The sequence below is a fragment of the Protopterus annectens genome, chromosome 3.part0 (genome assembly GCF_019279795.1).
Source record: "Protopterus annectens isolate FY-2018-M chromosome 3.part0, PAN1.0, whole genome shotgun sequence".
NCBI classification, from domain to species: Eukaryota; Metazoa; Chordata; order Ceratodontiformes; family Protopteridae; genus Protopterus; species Protopterus annectens.
In genome coordinates, this window is record NC_056731.1 from 321,976,616 (window position 1) to 321,996,242 (window position 19,627).

Here is a 19,627-nt window from a genome sequence, read left to right on the forward strand (position 1 = left end):
TTGATATATTGCAGCTTTTCACTGACGTAACCTCCTCATTGGAGGAAATATTAATAGGAAAACAAAATGCACTGCAATGACCTCGCTCACAGTAATACCAGGTCTGATTATTAGAGTCGTGCACAGGAAAAAAAACACCTGCATCATGGCTGTATCTTAATGGGGGCCCTCCCCGTTAGCAACAGATTTGGGGGCCCCCGCGAATGCAGGTTTCGCAGATGCTTAATGCCGGCTATGATTTTGTGGATAATGAATTACAACTAACATTAAAAGTTACACTTAGTGATGTTGCATTATATTATACTTTTATTTTTAAGATGATTGTTATTACTTGATGCTCATGTAAGTTTTAGGCTTTGAATACAAACACATGTTCCCTTAATCTATAATGTATCATTAAATATAGGCCAAATATTGTACAATCTATCATCTTGGAAATTGAAGTGTAGATGTTTTCCATTAGATTTGGTTTTGCATACTATTTTTATGACGGCTCTCCAAAGCATGTCTATCTGACACAGATGTACAGTAATATGTATACACAAAGTACACATATTGATTTCTGCAAACAGTTTGTTTGTTTGTGTCTTTCGGCTTTTCCCGGTTAAGGGTCGCCACAGCGGAACTCTGGTCCGCTAATGATTGGTAGTTGATTTTTACGTGCCGAGTTACCAGCCCTGACGCACAACCTTCAACGAAGGTACGCCCATTCATGCATGTCTCCATGCAGAAGACGCTCTAGCTGAGAATCGAACCGGACAGCGTCTTACTTTGAGGCAACAACGCTACCGCAGCACCACCACCGCAGACTCGATTTCCTGCAAACAGTTACATATGAAAAAACATATTCTGTGTTTTTTGGTTGTTCAATTTAGCTCTTCAGTACTAATTACTTTGTAAGCTGTAACAAAATATGCATGTAAAGACATGTCTTGTGTTTCTGTCTGAGCAATAGTTTTGCATATCTTTGTACTACGTATCCATGAGTCATTGCTGAAATAGGTTGAATGGCCAGTCCAGTCATCTGGTTAATAAATAAATAAATGGCCAGGAAGATAAACTAAATCTTGAGTTAGAAATGTTTCTGTTATATGCAGATTCTGTCGCTCTACCTGATCAGCTAAATCAAAGTCAACTCTGATGTTCACGTTGTGTATAGTATTTATTTATTTTCTTATTTATTTATTTAATTGTATATGATATTAATTGTAATTTATTATATGAGTATATATTGAATTTTGTCATTCACTCTGTATATAATGTCATTTGTCTTTTGTATTTACCCTGGGCTAAGACTCATCTGGGTCCAGTGGACTCAGTAAATTTAGAATAAAAATAAAATAAATGCATATGAATTCTGCCTGTTTACAACCTTGGGTAACTGAGAAGCTATGCCAGCAGCTACTTGTAACATCTGCCACAACACTGGGCATCAGATAATGTGGTGACCAGCAAAAGATGGGGACAAAAAGGGAAAAGTTGCCATCAAGCAAAAACCTGTATCTTCAATTGCCTTCCTAGACCTCATTTACTATCTGTCCACTTCAGAGCCTTTTCTTGAACTGCTTTAACTGTAACTGCTGTGTCAGCCTTACACATAGTAGCCCAGAACTATGTACTGTTCTGTAGCCTTTTAAAACTTCTGCAAGTAAAACATTCTCTTTGTGTGGGACTAAGCAGTAGAAAATGTTGATCATCTATTCATATGTCTCCATAATCATCATCTTTCTTAAACATAAAGCCATTTTTTTCCAGACATAAGCTGATCTTATGTTGTGAGACTTTGTGCAGTGGATTGGACATCGGAGTGCTTTTCTTTTCATCCGGGTCCACTCTTCGTAAAAATCATTCTTCTACTTTCCGGAAGTGCCCACATGGAGTTCTTTTAATGGAGCTAAGGGGTGCATGCTTTTCTTAGTTTTGTAGTTCTTTCTATCCATGTGTACCATTTGGATCTCGTAATGTGCAGAACGTAAAATTCTAATGCTCCTTGCAAAAATAAATATTAAAAAAAAAAATTCCAAGTGTACCTCATGACTCATAGTCTAGTGTGCCTGCCAAAATCTCCAGTCCCTTTCTCATAAATCACCATCCTACTGCTGGTAGGTCTGTGCTGGAAACAATATTGTAGAGTTTGTTGTATGCTTTTGAATCCCAGGCATAATCTCAAATGTTTATATGTTTGCAAAAACAGAAATGTAATTCTCAGTGGGAAGACACTCCAGCTGTAACCAATAGGAATTCTCTCACAGCAGGGCAAATTTATCAGAAAATTAGAAGAGTTGGATTTAAATAGTGATGTTTTTCCTCACTGTGAGTGGAATAGATGTAAACCTGAAAAAAGTAAAATGTGATCATTTTCTGCCTATCTCTGCAGAAGAAATCTTAATATTTTGCTTCCACATTTATTTATTGAAGATAAAGAAAAAATGTCAACAGTTATAGAGAAGTACAGCGATTATTATAAGCCTAGAAAGTAACATGTTATTTGTTCTTTGCAAAGATACAAGGATCTGCAGAGGTTATAGATGCTTATGTTACTGAGATAAAAAAAAACTGGACCAAGAACTGCTAAGCTTAGATGATTTATTAAGAAGAGATACAATAGATTGTGGTATAATAAGTGATCAGACAAGGGGCAGGATGGTAATAGAAACAGACGTGACCTTACCAAAAGCTGTATATGCATATAGTGTAGTCTAATAATTGTGTTTTTTGTAAATTAACTGAGTAAATGAAAATATATCAGATAAAAAAGCAAAATGAGAAATAAAGTAAGAATGTGTTGAAACAGTAATGGTAGTGAGAGGAGAGCCAAGAGTACATAGGACACATGATTTAGCTGAAATTAAAACCTCATACACTGGTGCTCCTTGCACATGAAAGGAAGTGTTGTTCTGTTTTGATCAGTTCTGTAGAATATTTGCTAGAAAGAATAAAGAATAATTTTGCAAATATGTACAAAATGAAAGTTAAGTCTATTAAAAAGTATCTTACTTAGCAGAACCAAGACACTGGCTGCTTGTTGGTACTATTGTAGTGTAATAAAGAGCCATGAGGTACACAGGAAGCGAGAAGTAGCAAAATTTAAGCCTGGTGTGCTACATGGTAGCTATAAGCATGAGAAGAAGCACTGCCGTGCTTTTAATTGGTTTTGTAGAATTTGTGCTAGCTGGTTGTTGACATTATTTTAATGAAACAATTGATATAGTGAGTTGGTTAGTTCAGATAAAGTCTTGGGGAGGATCCCATAAAGGACAAAAGTGCTTAACTTGAGTCTATTTTGGAATAAATTTGTGTTAAGGCAACATTTTGGCTGGATTTGTCTTCTGAGTTATTAGTGTGGACTGTTTTCTGTAGCACTGGATTTTTTTGCTGTTTATCTTATTAGAATCAGGAATTGCAAGAATTTGTGTAAGACAAATGCATTAAAGTTTAAGGAAGAAGAAACACCTGAAGTATCACACACATTACTGTCTCAGAAAAATAGAGAATGTCAGAACTGTGTTATCCAACAGTTATCCAACAGTTGCAGAATAAGGAGCTCCTCTACTTATGTCTTCAGGTAAAGATATAGAACAACAAGCTGTGAGCCAGTTGGATGATCAGAGGGGGCCTGAGAATAGTCATCTGAAGTATTCTAGAATACAAGAGCAGTTTAAGAACCCAGAAAAGATATATATGGACATTTGAAAGTTGATAGTGATAGTAAAGCATCAGAAGGTACATTTATTAAAAATGTCTTTTGATTGTGTGCAGCAATATCTTATTTGTTATGAAATACTTACGTCATACATAGTGTAGTGTTCATGCTGGTACATAGGAAAAAATATATCTGAAGTAGTTAACTTCATTTGATCATCAACCTGTGGGTTTTGAATCCGATATGGATCCGAGCCGGCAGCTTCCCAAGCTAAGATCTGAGCGCCAAGCTCCTCCCCCTTATCCATACTACACCGCAACCTCCTTCCAACCCTCAGATCTCATTTGCCTCGGCTTTGCCAAGATGTGATCTCTGAGCTCCAGGCAGGTAGAGTAGGATTTTTCCGGCTTTAACTGTGCAAAGTCAGCTTAGTGTGTGTGGATAGGGTTTACCTTCTCTTTCTTCCTCCCCTCGAGTTTCCGTTCCAAAAAAAAAAATTAGTAGTAAAACTTTGTATTTTTTAGTTAGCGTAGGCCTCCCTTTCCTGCCTTTGCTGTGTGTGTTTGTGTTTAGGTAGGGCTTTAGTTATCCTTTTTGTTGTTGTTGTGGGGGTTGAGATGGATTCTCAAAAGCCGACTTTCTCCAAATGCACAGAGTGTGACCATAAGTTGTCCCTGGCTGATGGCCACACTCTGTGCGTCTTGTGTTTGGGGGTCCCCCACATTTCTTCAGGCTGCAAAATTTGTGCAGCCTTTAACCCACGGGCTCTGCGGGATCTCAGGGACAAGTTAATTTTGGGTGGGCTTCTCCCGGCAGAATCTGCTTCTTCTTTTTCCTCTACGGCCACGGCTGTGGCCATATCAGCTTCTGGTCCTACTTCCCTGTCCAGGACCCGCACTCTGTTTCTAAACAGGGTGACAAAGAGGCCAGGAAGGAGAAGCATAGGGAGAGAGACAGAGAAAAAGAGAGAGAGAGAGATAAAGATAGGGGTCGTAAGAGACCAGTGGACCCGTCGGATCCTTCAGGTCCTCCTGTTAAGGTGGTCACTACCCAGACAAGACTCCTAAGCCATCTTCCCCTTGGCTCCGTTCCCCTATATTTTCTCTGGAGCCGGAAGAGGAGGTTCTGCCTGCTTTAAGGTCGTCCTCGGATCGGCCCTCTCGGCCGGTGTTGGTTGCATCCTCCAGATCCACAAGGATCCTCTCGGAGGCTGACATGGACCAGATGTTGAGAAGGTTTTTACAGACTCAGTTGCAGATGGGAGTGTTGCTGGCTCCCCCTCGCACCGGAGTGGGAAGTTCGACTCCAATGTTTGCCCTGATAGCTCCTTCTCCGATCCATCCCCGGGTTTCAAAGTCCCTGGATCTGAGGAGCCACAGAGTCAGGGGGTCAGCGCCGATGGTTCCTCCAACCTCGATGCCAGTCATGCCCTCAAGTTTGTCAGATCCTATGTCGGATCCGAGCTCTCGGAGCCGTGATTTGGGCATCAGATCCAGGGGGATGAGTGTGTAATCGGCTCCTTTATGGCTGGGACATACCATTCCTCTGGGTCCGTCTGTTCCAGATTCGGCTCTGATCCCTTCATCGGATCTGAGGGGCACTGTTACTCATCCTGCTAGTTTCAGAGAAGCTGGTTCCCCTTCGGCCTTCGTTGTGAAGAGGGTTCTTTCAGGAGGATCGAGCCCCCTCACTCTTTCCTCCGAGTCCATCCCTACTCCCTCACTGCTGAAGTGTGTTTTCTGTCATTCAGTCCTCCCAGGGACAGCCTGTGTCTGATACTCCCCAGACGGTTCCCCTCGAGGAATATGAAGCTGTTTGTGAGCCCTTCCTGGAGAGCTCCCCCCCCGAGGAGGTCCCACGCAAATGCAAGTGGAGGCACATGGACTCCCCAAGTCCGTCACAAAAGATACCGACTTGGAGGAGCCCCGGAGTCAGGGAGTCGGCATCGATGGTTCCTCCAACCTCGACGCGGGTCATGCCTTCGTGTTTGTCGGATCCTATGTCGGATGGCTCTCCCAGATCACCTCCTGAAGATGTCTCATTTGGAGACATAATAGAAATCCTCCATCAGAGGGGAGGTTGGTCCACCCAAAAGCCTTCCTCAGACGAGTCGGTATTCCTGGAGGCGTACGACGCAGGCCCATCTATCTCTTGGGTGTCCTCCCCAGCTGATCCTCTGGTGGACCTCATTACCACCAGAGCTTGGAAGGAGCCGGACACTGTAGAACCTATACCTAAATGGCCAGACAAGATTTTGAGCCCTCCTACAGACAAGCCTGCATGGAGTAAGGGTTCCCCAGTTGATGCCAGGTGGTGGTGGCGGCCACCAAAAAGGAACTGGTGCAGGAAAGTTCCTCAGTCCATCTTCCAGACAAGGAGTCTAGGGCAATACATCAGCTCGGAAAGCGGATGTATGCTTCAGTTACCTTTGTTATAAGGGAGCTTGAACTACATGGCCCATGTGATCAGACTTCAGCGCAACCTCGTGATAGAGTACGCTGAGTCTCCCCCGGAGTCCATTTCGGCCAAGGATAAATGCTCATTCTTGGCACATATGGCTGCTCTTAATTCTGTGACTAACACATCCATGTGTCTACTCTCTCATGCCACCGAGGGAGCTGCTAGGGTGGCCAGGTCCGGCATTGCCATGAGGCGTCACGCCTGGCTCCGGTATTGCGATTTTTTTGGAACCTTTCAAGGCATCCTTCGCGAATGCCCCTTTTAACGATTCAACCGTGTTCGGGAAGACCGAAAAATCAAATACATCAAGTTGCGACGAATCAGGTGAGGATTCCTCAACCACTTTTGAGTCAACTACACAACACTCCGCTGACTCACCAGTATCCAAAAGGAGAAATTCTTTGATCCCTTTAGCCAAAGGTGCAAACAGGGTGGGATTAAACACAGGGGTGGAAAACGTGGTAGATCTATTGAAACTGATTGTTCAGAAATGAATAATGTGCTAAACATTTCATCTACCACATTGTCCACAACACAAATACAAATTCTTAATAAAGGACTTAATTTCATTCCTGGTTTCTGTATCTCTGAAGATTCATTTGTTAATGATATTTCTGAGTTTTGTCGATTACTTAACTTGAAATTATTTTTTCAGGCAGAAGATAATTCAGGCAATGATGCAAGATTTAAATATCATAAATCGACTTTTATTCCACCAATGCATCCAAATGTATCCATGTTCTATAATTCCACTCTCAAAGAGTTACACTTCAATTTTAAGGATGTGCATGTAAAACAGAACAATGTATCCAGGAAGGAGATGGAAACTATTATTGAAATGTCTAATAACAAGAATTTAGTAATATTGTCAGCAGGCAAAGGGGGTGCCATTGTAGTACAGGATTGGTCATCATATAATTCTGAAGCTATGCGACAGTTATCAGACAAGAGATACTATGCACATATGGTGATCGATCCTACACCAGGATTTAAAAAGAAAATAGATGAATTCTTACAACTAGCTAGAGAGGAAGGTATTATAACACAAGATACTCAGTAGCATCTCACAGTGTCTGATCCCGCTAATCAATACATTTACTTCCTCCCTAAGATTCACAAGGATACTATACATCCACCAGGTCGACCGATTGTTTCGGGTAGAGGTTCCATCACTGAACCATTATCTCAGTTCCTCACATTACACCTTAAGCCTTTGCTACAATATGTAAGAGCAAGAATACAGGATACCACTGAATTCCTCCGCATTATAGCAGATATGCAGCTTGAAGAAGGGTGGTGTTTGTGTACTTTGGATGTTTCTGCATTATATACCAACATCCCCCATTGGGCAGGCCTAGATGCATTGGAGTATTGGTTGACAAAGTCAGAACTATATCCCCCAGGCTTCAATACATTGTTACTTTGCTTGTTGGAGCATGTATTGACTAAGAATGTGATATTGTATGGGAATGAATGTTATCTACAGACCAAAGGCATTGCCATGGGGGCTTCTTTTGCCCGTATATATGCGGATCCTTTTATGGCCTATGTTGAAGACCAAATTATCTATGATAGGGCACACAACATCTACATGGATGAGATTGATATATGGAGGAGGTATTTGGATGATTGCTGGATGGTATGGAGATCTGACATTGTCTATCTCAAGGAGTCTGTCACCTATTTGAATGGAAGCAAATGGGGTATTGAATTCATGATAACTTATGACAAAAATCAGATTACCTTTTTGGATGTCTTAGTCACAAAGAATGCAGATTATACACTAACAACAGAAATTTATCGGAAATACCCACAATACAACTCCTTGCTCCATGCCCCCAGCTTTCATCCACCTCATATTTGCAGAAACATTCCAAAGTCACAATTTCTCCGCCTTAGTAGGATTTGCTCAGAGGAAAGGACATTTTCCACCTATGAGTTAGATTTATCTATAAGGTTTCAGAACCGTGGGTACCAAAAAGGTGACATTGCTCAGGGTAGATGATTTGCTACCAATACAAATCAGGAGAATCTGCTGCAATATGGGGAGAACAAACAGAAATCTAATTCTCAGATTAGATTGGTCACTACATATGGGAGAAATACTGATGCTCTCATCAACTGTGTACAGAGACATTGGAATATATTGTTAGCAGATAACAAACTCAGGGCCATACTGGATGACAGATGTCACTTTTCTTACAGACGGGGTCGGAACATGGGATCCTTTTTTAATCATTACAAACACATCAACAGGGATGAGAATTCATCTAAACAAATAACCTTAGAAGGTGGCCCTCTAGTGGGATGCTTCCCATGTGGACATTGTACACACTGTAATAATATGTTCAAAACCAAGGAATTCACAAGCAGAAATACTGGTGAAGTTTTTCCGATTAAATTTTTCTCAAATTGTCAATCAGATTGGATGATTTATTTGGTATCATGCAGTTGTTCAGCCTTTTATGTAGGACAAACCTCCCGTTGTGTAAAATTTAGGATTTCAGAACACCTTAGCGACATTAGGACTGTTAAACCAACCAATGCACTAAATAAACATACAATAAAACATCCCCGGGCCAAGTTTAGATTTACTGTGATTGATATTATTCAACGGAATACACGTAACAAATCAGGTTGACATGGAATATTAAACAAAATGGAAAAGAAATGGATTATAAAATTGGGTGCACTCTTTTCCCTTGGTCTGAATGAATATATGTGAAATATATGTGATGCAATTTTGTTCATGGACTCTGGGTGGCGCCATACCACTTGCTATATATAAGGTTGTGACATTTTGTAACAAATGCAGACACTGAGGAAGGCCTGAAGGCCGAAACCGGTTTGTTTTTCTCCATCCTCCATCAATAAATGGATACTGTCCACTGTTTGCTGGCTCTACCATGTTTTTGTAATGCTAGATTTACCCACGGTTGGCGTGGTTTGGTCATGAGGGCGAAGCCCGAGTGACCAAACAAAGCCAACCATGGGTAAATCCAGCATTACCCACAACCAGCTGTGGGTTATTGCTATTATACAGTGGTGTTAGTTTTGTTTTGTTTTATCCCTGTGTTGTTGTTGTTTAGATTTTTGTTTGCTTTACTTTGTATTCTTCCACTTTTTGGGAGATAAAATAGTCCACAGCTAGATGTAAAATAGCATTATATATCAAGACATTATGCGTGGTTATTAAAAAAGGTTTTAAGGCAAAGTAAAAAAACAAGATGTGGCCATACGCAGACTCCCCCCACAACACAAACATCCACACGGTGCTAAAGCTCACTTTCAAAATATAACCACAAATCCAATGCCATTATGTCTATAGAGAAGTATCAACTACATTTTAAAGCCGATTAAATAACCCAGTAGTAGCATGAATGGCAAAAAAATGGTTTCATCATTCAACTGTGGCTTAAATGAAAAGAGACGTTCTACAGTTTAGACTACTGAAAAACAATTAAAAGCTGCACATTATGACTTCTTTAATGCCCATACTTTATAATATCGATAAAGTGATTTTCATAAGCTTTGTCAAATTATAACATTACTTCTCATTATACTTTTTTCAAGTACAGAGCGTATACAGAGTCCTTACTTGCACACAGTAATACATAAATAACCAGTACCCCCCCCCCCCCGCAAATGTACGCATTTCTGACTGCGCACAAAATACAGATTCAATAACAAAATAAAATTTTGTTAAAACAAGTAGAGAAAAATGTGCAGCAAGAAAAGTATTCGAACACCGGCTGAGGGCTACAGGAATGTCTATACATACATGCATTAACATAAAAAGAGCAGAGGCACTACATTCTACTGATTACATTAATGAAGCAGCAGACAAAATACGCGGTTGCTGTCAACTCACCACGACTTATGTGAATGTCTGAAATGTAATAGTTACCATGACTTGAGGACTTGGCTTTTTGTTAATGAAGAAATTATTATGAGGACACTTTACCTTTTGAATTGTATAGACTGTAGTTGCGGCTGCATGATACGTTAGGGGCCTCACTTTTTACTTTGGTTAGTTTGGATTTACAATGTGCATGCTGGTTGGATTGGCCAATCAGCGTGCACGTTTCTCATGTTTGCCGAGATGGCATTGTATAATATAATATAAAAAACTGTTATTAGACATTAATTCCTACATAAGCTGATAGAAACTCTAATTTCACCCTCAGTTCTACTAATCCCCACATCCAGAAACACAGTATATTTCAAATTCACATTTGGACTCCATTTTAAAAAATCCCTACGTCCTAGTTGGGTATTGAATGGACATATTAGACTCATATAAGCTTCCCTTCCAATTAAAAAAAATGTCAGTAAATTGGTATAAACTTTATAAGGAAACACATTAGATTTCCTTTTATGTTAAATTCAAATTGGCAGAACTGAGGACAGTACCATTCCTTTTCAACACTCTACAAATATGTTGGTATGTCTACAATTCCATACATTCACATCCAGGTTTGATACTGTTATGGTCATGTGTGTTGTTCTGTGTAAGAATACTCATACTGCATTTCACATTTAACTTTTGTAGTATGAATGTGTAAAATGAAGCAATAGCTAAGGTAACAAAAGTCATTATCTGTGATGTTGATTCACTAATTTTATGAACTAAGTAAGATGAATTAAGAATAAAGGAACTTTTCTGTCTCACCACTGTTCTTAAATTATTGTCTCTAAATATGGCCAAATGCTATTTCTGAACTTCTGCCTGCCACAGTTGCTCTTACCTGAGGATCTAAAACAATGTTGTTAATTATTGGGCATTCCAAAAATGTATCCTTTTCTCGGATGCAGAACATTAAAATATTCTAACAGTGTACCATTAAAGTGACTTTGTGCAATCCTCTGAGAAACCTTAAAGCTGTTTATATGTATGAAACGCTTCATTTCCTGAAACTTCATTACACATGTTACTGTCTGAAAAAATATCAAACATTAAAGGCATCAAAAACTTCTCCATAGTGCAGTATAGCATCAGAGCTGAAGGTGGTTGACTGATTTACCTGTCCTACATGATATTGTAAATACTGTTTCTTCAAAACACTGATCAGTACCCTTCACAAGTATACACCTGCCAGGTACTTCAGAACCATGACCAAAAGGATACCCTGGATGACTGAAGCAGTCCATGACTGTACTGTTGCTAGGGAGCAAGATGGAAATCTTTCAAGAAAACAAGTGGTGAACACTGTAACAAAATATACTGTTTTCATAAAATAAATGCCATGTAAATACTATCTGGTTTTAGGAAAAGTATAAGTGACCTGGTGGGAAAGGGCTAGATTACTCACAATGAGCCAGTCTCTCGCAGCTCCCATGATAAAACACCCAACATATTTAAATATTACTTTTCAAGAAAGACTGATTAACTGCATAACAGCTTGCCTGCCTATGACTGATAACTGCCTAACAGCTTGCCTGCCCAACACTGCCAACACATCAATAATGAATATTGTCTGCAATGCTGAGTCCATCTTTGTAAAATCAAATGTCAGTACAGTTGGGGAACTACTTACTGAAGTAAAAAGCCAACCTCATTGTCTATAAGTAACCTTCCAAGCTGTATAAGCCATGCTACTGCTCTACCAGTTCTACCAGTTGCAGTAGTTATAAACAAGGCCCTGACTAAAGATGATACGCCTGTGGTATGGGAGCAGGTTAACATCCAGGTTAGGATATTATGCTTTGAAAACTCTAGCTTAGCAGGGTCTTTCTTGCAGTTTTAACTTAATGGTTTGTCTGTATGACCTTTTTGCCCTTTGGTCAGGCCTTCTGTCCATAAATATTTGTGTGCCTGCCAAATATCCCAAATGACAGAAGTTGCTGAGAAAGTGTAAAAAGTATCACCAGGTTAAATGTCATTATTCCTTTGTCAAAAGTGCTTGACAAAAAAGTGTTTCACCAGCAATTTATCATTTTCTGGCAGAGCATGCTTGTTTGCCCTCAGCATGGATTCAAGAATTTATATAATACCCACACAGCCGTTGTTAATCCTGTGAACTAAGAATGTGATAGGACTAGGCCATCTTTCTCTACTCATAGAACTCAAAGAGAGCAGGATTGAGCTAGCTCACAATCTGAAAATTTTCAGGCAACTATACTCTCCTTTTACCAATAATCTTGTGCACAAAAGGACCCCTTTCCAGACTTTTTTTGCCACATTTGAGATTCAGTCACATCTGTAAATGGTCCCAGACTGTTTTTTTTTTTCTTTTTTAATTTACAGAGTTTCCAGTGAATCTTGTATTTCTTCTTATAAACAATGTAATATTTTCTTCTTTTTTCTGACATGGAATGTTTGATTTCAGGGCCAGGATTTGAAACTTTAGCATATCTATATACTTTCCATTAGGATTCACCATTTTCTTATGGTTAAATTCTTGCCATGAAGATGCTGTTAGTTTCTTTGGAGTTCTATTGAGGCATGATTTTTGAACTTGGAACATCTAATCAAGACATTTATTTCTAGTTCTTCTTTTGTTCTTTAGACTTTTAATGTATCTTCATTATTTTGACCACAAAAACTACTTATTTCTGGGTTACAGTTATGAAGACTGCAAGAAAGACTCGGCAAAGCAAGAGTCTCCACTGTATAATACAAACCTTCTGTAGTGCAGGCCCGTGGGATATATGCAAATGACCCATTAAGGACATAGCAGTGCTTCAACTACATTGCTTCAAAATGTTTATGACTTTTTATTGTTTAGTTTTTAAGTCTTTATGGGTATGTTGATCCCAGTAAAGCCAGACCCCTCTAGCTGTAGACATGCCATGTTTTGCTCTCTTTCTAACCTTGCCAATACAGCATAAATGGATTGTTTGACTGTACTATAGAAACACTGACCTTAAAGTCAGGCCTTCTGTCCATAAACATTTGTGTGTCTGCCAAATATCCCAAATGACATATAAACCAAAGGGCAAAAAGGTCATACAGACAGACCATTAAGTTAAAACTGCAAGAAAGACCCTGCTAAGCTAGAGTCTTCAAAGCATAATAACTTAAACATTCTGTAACGGTGGTCCATGGGTATATGTAAATGACCCCATAAGGACATGCGAGTGTTTCAGATACATAGCTTCTGAATGCCCATGATGTTTAACTTTTTACGTCTTTTTGGATACATTTAGGCCAATAAAGCTAAGCCTCACTAACTGTAGAAATGACATGTTTTAGTCTCTTTTTGACATCATCAGTACTGCATAAGTGGATTGCTTGCTTAAAATCAACCCTGGCATCCATAAACATTAGGGTGCCTAAAAAAATATCCCAAATAACATCTAAACTTAAGGGTAATAAGGTCACACAGATGGACCATTCAGTACAAACTGCAAGAAAGACCCAGCTAAGCTTGAATCTGCACTGTGTAATACCTTAAAACCTCCTGTGATGGAGGCCCATGGATTCATGCAAATAACACCTTAAGGACATACAAGTGTTTTCAATATGTGTCTTCTAAATGCCCATGATTAAGAGACCAAAACATGGCATGTATACAGCTAGTGGGATTTTAAATAATACAATCTATGACTGAAAAACATAATCATATTTCTGACATGGAAACCACAATGAATGGTTTGCATGGAATAATGAAGGAAGAGGAAATCGTATGACATTGATACTAGAATGGAAAACTTGTCTAATAAAATTGGGGACTTAGAGAATAGAGAAAAAAGGAATAATATAAGAATATTTGGACTACCAGAGAAAATAGGAGGAGACTGCAGTATATCATTTTTGACACCTTGAAGGCCACAAATTCTGAATCTTTCAGGAAAGATTGCTGTACAGAGTAGAATGGTTTCTTAGAAAAAAGATGTCATCAAATCCCAAAGATAATTCAAGACCCATAACTGTAAAGTTTCCTTCTTATTTAAACAAGGAGTTTGTACTCAAACATGCCTAGTCAAAAACACAAATAAAATGAGACAGAGTTACATCAAATTTGGCAAAGGCTTTGTAACTAAAACTATGGAAATAAGAAAGGAATGTTGGATTATGATAAAGTTATTGAAGCTGAATAACTTCAGTATCAATATCTGTAATTCAGCAAGAAAAAAAAACCTTCCCGTCTTCAGGTCTATGAACTTTTATTCCTCTGGTGGAAACAACATCTTATGGTAAAAATAACAGTAACCTTCATCAGTAGATAAATAGGACACATTGATGTGATTTATATCCCAGTGTGTCAACTCTGGAAAACATTTCTACTGCGAGTCAAGGAGAATAGCACCCCTGCCACCTTCAAAGTAAACCTAGGTAATCAGATTGGCGGTCCCAAATTCTCCCTTGCTCTGCCTTGTTTTGCTCTCGTTGAAGCTAGAGGGAACTTCTTAATTTGTTTTTTGGTTAAGCTTGTAATGGTCTGCAAACTGATTGCCTAGTCCTCACCTGTGAACCTATGAAGATGTTATTCTGGCCTTCTCTCTCTCTTTTTGTATTTTAATCGGTTTACTTGTCTTGGATTTTCCATTTAAAAATCCTTATGTTTATATTTTGTAAGAAGTTCATTCCTGTTAAATGTAGTAACATGAGTGCTTTTTTTCTGTGGTATATTTTAAATTATTTTTTTAGCTTCTATCATTAATTGTTAATAACTGTATAAAATGCATCTTTTTCTCCTTTATCTGTTTTTACTTGAGGAGGTTTATCCTTTCACTAGAGCAAGGGGAATAAAGCTACATAAGGCTAGGGACCGTTTCATTTTATGGAGAGGCTGACATCTACGCATAGTCTGGTTAGTAATAATTTTAGTGAATGTCTGAAACAGTTAGTGGTAGTGGCATGTAGAACTGAGACATCTGGGCACTCTGTGGCGCTGGATGCAAGGTGTATTTGTAGATGGAAATGGTGCTAGGTGAGAATGGCGATATTTTAAGAGAATATTTCAAATATAAACAGATTATGATGATTGGATAGGAAAAGAAAGGAATATTTTAGAATGGAGACTCTCCCTGTTACGAATACAAAGAAATATATCTAGTTAAAAAAGGTACTGAATGTGTTCAAATTGTTTCAAATAAATGTATTAACTTTATTTGGAAGTCCCAGGGTTCCATAATCATTTAAGTTAGAAGCACTACGCAGTAGGATGTTGATTAGATAGGGAATGTTTATCGACTGATGCAGTTAATTAATATAGGAATTAGCAGAAGGCATTTTGAAGGGGAGGTAGTGTAATGCTAGAAATGGTAGAAGAATTAACATGGCAAATAATTTGTCTTCATTACTTTTGGGACATAATACAATTGTGATTTAAAACAGAAGTTGTAGCAAATGAACAACATTCATGAGGCTATATTCCCAGTTTTAGCTGTTTATTAGCTGGATGAGACTATGTTTTGCAAGGAGCTTTGTATTTCATCATTCATATGAAACAGCCTACTGCATCCATGGTCTGTAAAGCAAAACTGTGTTTGTCAGTTTATTGTGAGAAGGATGCTATTAATATCAGTACTGGATGAAACAAATTACAGCAGATTGTAATGTCATAAATATTACTATATCTATTTAAAATGTTTTTCTTGTAATTTATTTAAATTGGAGGTTCTAAAGCATGCCCGTAAGGAATCCAGAAATAACTTGGGGTAAATTAATTCACCAATGCTTTTGTTTGGAGTTGGAGTATTATACTGAGATGGGGAAGAGAGAAGGAAATTGAAGAAAAATGAAACAATTTATATATTAGTAAATGAGTCCGATTTAATGAATTATCTTGTGATATGCAGTATGAGTTTTTTAGCCAAAAAGTATATATTGAGCAATATACATATGGAATATTATAATTTTAATAAAAATACTAATAATATAATATCAATATACATATGGAATATCATCCTTTTCTTGTTTCTTTTTCTTATATTGTTTTATGTACTTGCAGTCTGTTAGCCTTACTTGCTATAGACATTTGGTAGGTTTTTCATTCAAACAGTTTTGGATAAAGAGTTTGACAGTTTGGTTATCTAAATGTTAGTAAGTCAAACTGAAATAATATATACGATCATTTTATATATATTAACAAAGGAAGGAGATGGAGAAGGTAATTGAAGAAAAAGGTGACATAAAAATGGAAAAGGTCATTTAGAGATGAGGAAAGTGCACAGAATAGAAAAAGGGAGAGAAAAGTAATAGGAAAGAATAGAACTTACATAAAGAATATCAAAGTATATTATAGAGTAAAACAGAAATAACCGTGGAAAAAATAAAGTTCATTCCTATTCCATAATACTTACATGAGCACACAGTTTAACACAGAAGTCAAAGATAGTACTGACACTTAATGCTATTCAGCCAGTTAAAAACTGAAAAAAAAAAGCTACTGACAGAAGATATACTGGATGAATTCAGGAATTATTATCAGAATTTAAACCAGGCTTCCAGTAATTTAAAAATTGATAAATACACAAGTATAGCATTCTTAAAAGGTTGTTGTATGTTGTATCTTTCGGCTTTTCCCAGTTAGGGGTCGCCACAGTGGAACTCTGGTCTGCTAATGATTGGCAGTAGATTTTTACGTACCGAGTTGCCAGCCCTGACGCACAACCTTCAACGAAGGTACGCCCATTCACGCATGTCTCCACACAGAAGACACTTCAGCTGAGTATCAAACAGGACGTCTTACTGTGAGGCGACAACGCTACCGCAGCACCACCACCGCAGTTCAGCATTCTTAAAAGGTCATAACATTTGCACTATCAAATGAGAAGGATTTTTTATGTTATGACCTTTTAGCATTCTTAAAAGGTCATAACATAAAAAATCCTTCTCATTTGATAGTGCAAATGTTTGAGAAGAAATAAATCTAAAAGAAGAAATCAGTAAAAGAATGGAAATAAAAATAATAAAGCACCAAAATATCCTCAGATAAAATGAAAATATTTCTTTATGAGGTTTTTGCTAACATTTAGAGGGACAGTATAATTCCACCTTCGTGAAAATATACTCTAATTACCCCATGCCAAAATTAAGTATTCTTTAAATTGTGCTGTATATAGACCCACTTCTTCTTCTTTCGTCTTTTTCCCGGTTAGGGGTCACCACAGCGGATCACATGTCTGCTCATGATTGGCAGTAGAGTTTTTACAGTGTCGAGTTGCCAGCCCGGCACCCAACCTTCCACAGAAGGCACACACATGCACACACTCACACCTAGGGCCAATTTAAAGTATCCAATCCACCTACAGCATCTTTGGGATGTGGGAGGAAACCGGAGCACCCAGAGGAAACCCACGCAACCACAGGGAGGACATGCACTCTCCACACAGAAGGCACCTCAGCCGAGGATCGAACCGGAGAACCTCTTGCTGTGAGGCAGCAATGCTAACAGCTGCACCACCATGGCCGCCCTGTTAAATAATTATTCTACAATAGTTATATCAGTTATCAGAGTAATGATTATATGTTCTGAGAGCTCAGTCATGCTTTTTTTCATATAGTCCAAGGAGGTACATTTCATTTGATTTACACCCATATGAACTGTGACGGAATCATACTGGTAGTTAGGGGTAAGTGATGTGAGTGCTTGTGTGATCTGGCAAATCCTGGCAACGAACTGTAACCTGCCTGTTATCCAGCTTGGTAAGAGGAACATTGATGTGTCCAGCAATGGAGTCTCCTATGACCAGAATGTTGGGTTATGGAATGTTTTTACCTAAAATCAGTATTTTAAGTGGAGTATACAAGAAATCAAAAATTCAGTAACTACCTTAGGAAAGTGACGCAAAATAAGTTATAACTTTAATTTGCAATAAAATTATAATGGAAATTAAATCAACAATTAATATTTGCAATATTGTGTCTAATTTTGAAGAAAGTTTATTGTTCATAAATATGTTTATATTACCCAAAGTATTATGTATAGTATTCCAACTACAGTGTTAAGGACAAAGTTTTTTCATGATTTTCTAAGAAACCAAGAATATCATTTAAATACATTATTAGCAGGTTGATAAAGGGGAACTAAAGCTTCCTGATTTTTAAACTTCTGTCTAAGCTTCATATAGTAATGTTATTATTCATTGGGTAGATAACATTTATTATTCCATTTGGATGAGATTACATTTTCAACTATTTGATGAAAGAAAATGGAAGATTTTCCACATACTGCTGAAGTAAGGGATATGTCATTAATATCTGTTTTTGCCAGTGTAGCATCAATTATAGTTTAATCTAAAAATATGTAAGTGAGAATATAACGAATTTTAAAACGTTGTGTATAAACATATAGACTTAAAAATGGATAGATATCATGAATCCCTTTTGTGCAGCTAAAGGATTAATAGAGGTCTCTAAATACTAGAATGATAATGTGGAAGTGTAAGGGTTTAATTGGTTGGTATAATAGGATGCATAGCAGTAATTTAAAATTATGTATGATTTAATACTAGAGTTTAATGTGAGGGAAGATTAATGGAATAATATACAGGGAATTAGTACAAAAAGTGACACTTGAAATACTAAGGAAGACAAAATGGAGGAATTCCCAAATTCTTGAAATATGTTTGTAAAATATGTGTGTGTGTGTGTGTGTGTGTGTGTGTGTGAGAGAGTGTTTAAAGCCATAACTGAATATAATGAAGTAGTTAACAACTATTATCAGAAATAAATTTTGAGAAGGAGCACTATAATATTTCTAAAATGTGACATTGCTACAGATTTATATCCCTCCCTTTTAAGTGTACATAAAAGAGCACAATGATTGATGAGGGAAAAATTGCATAATTTTAAAAGCTGTACTTTAAGTCTGTTGAATATGCAGCTTTTTCTGTAAATCTTCAGTGATAGAATTACTCAGATTTATTGTGTGAGCATTGTGGCAGTGTGAGGATGTAGTTGTAAGAATGTTCTTATGGTACTGTGATAATGTATATGCATCGATATTATGTCACTAGTGATGTGCTGGTGTAACACTGTTCAGTCAGTGTTGTTGTTTGTGTCTTTCAACAGAACTACTTTCCAGATCAGATGGTGACATGGTGTCAGGAAGCAAATGGCAGTATTCCACAGGCACAGTTCTTACAGGTAAATACAAAATGGCTTTCTATCAAGTGAAAATCTAGAAAATATAAATTGTGTCAGTTTTTTAATGATGTAGTTTGTTGATACAGAACATGTTATTCAACAGTGCTAGGTGCAGTTGTTTAATTCAGGCAAGAAACTTCTAGATTGTTATGCTGATCTTCAGCAAAGAGAATATAAACAGTCTTTTATCAGAGTCATTTATCACTTTTTACCCACAGGACTATCAGCTGAGCTAGAAAGCTATGGAGATGTACCTCACAATTTTAACCAAGGGCTGCTGCCATCTCATGGCCAAGTACAGATAGTACAGGTGTAAGCTGGCCAATACATTCCATTTCTTACTTATTTTCTGCCACTGACATTCCTGGTCACTTTTAAAGACCCCTTAGAAGGTGTTAGGCCATATGTCATTATAATGTAGCTTTATTTTTAAGAAATCTTTTTCTTTCATGTTTAAGTATTAAACTTGTGTCCCCTTTCTGTTT

The 19,627-nt window shown here is 37.8% G+C and overlaps 1 protein-coding gene across 5 annotated transcripts in view; it reads left to right on the forward strand.

The window, feature by feature from the left end:
* GRB10 (growth factor receptor bound protein 10) overlaps window positions 1–19,627 on the forward strand; it is a 2,734,830-nt gene that overhangs the window by 2,471,009 nt on the left and 244,194 nt on the right. For all 5 annotated transcript variants that reach the window (XM_044064795.1, XM_044064794.1, XM_044064798.1 and 2 more), the window contains one exon: window positions 19,068–19,142. In XM_044064795.1, coding sequence (XP_043920730.1) covers window positions 19,068–19,142 — 75 coding nt within the window. The remainder of the gene's footprint in view (window positions 1–19,067; window positions 19,143–19,627) is intronic.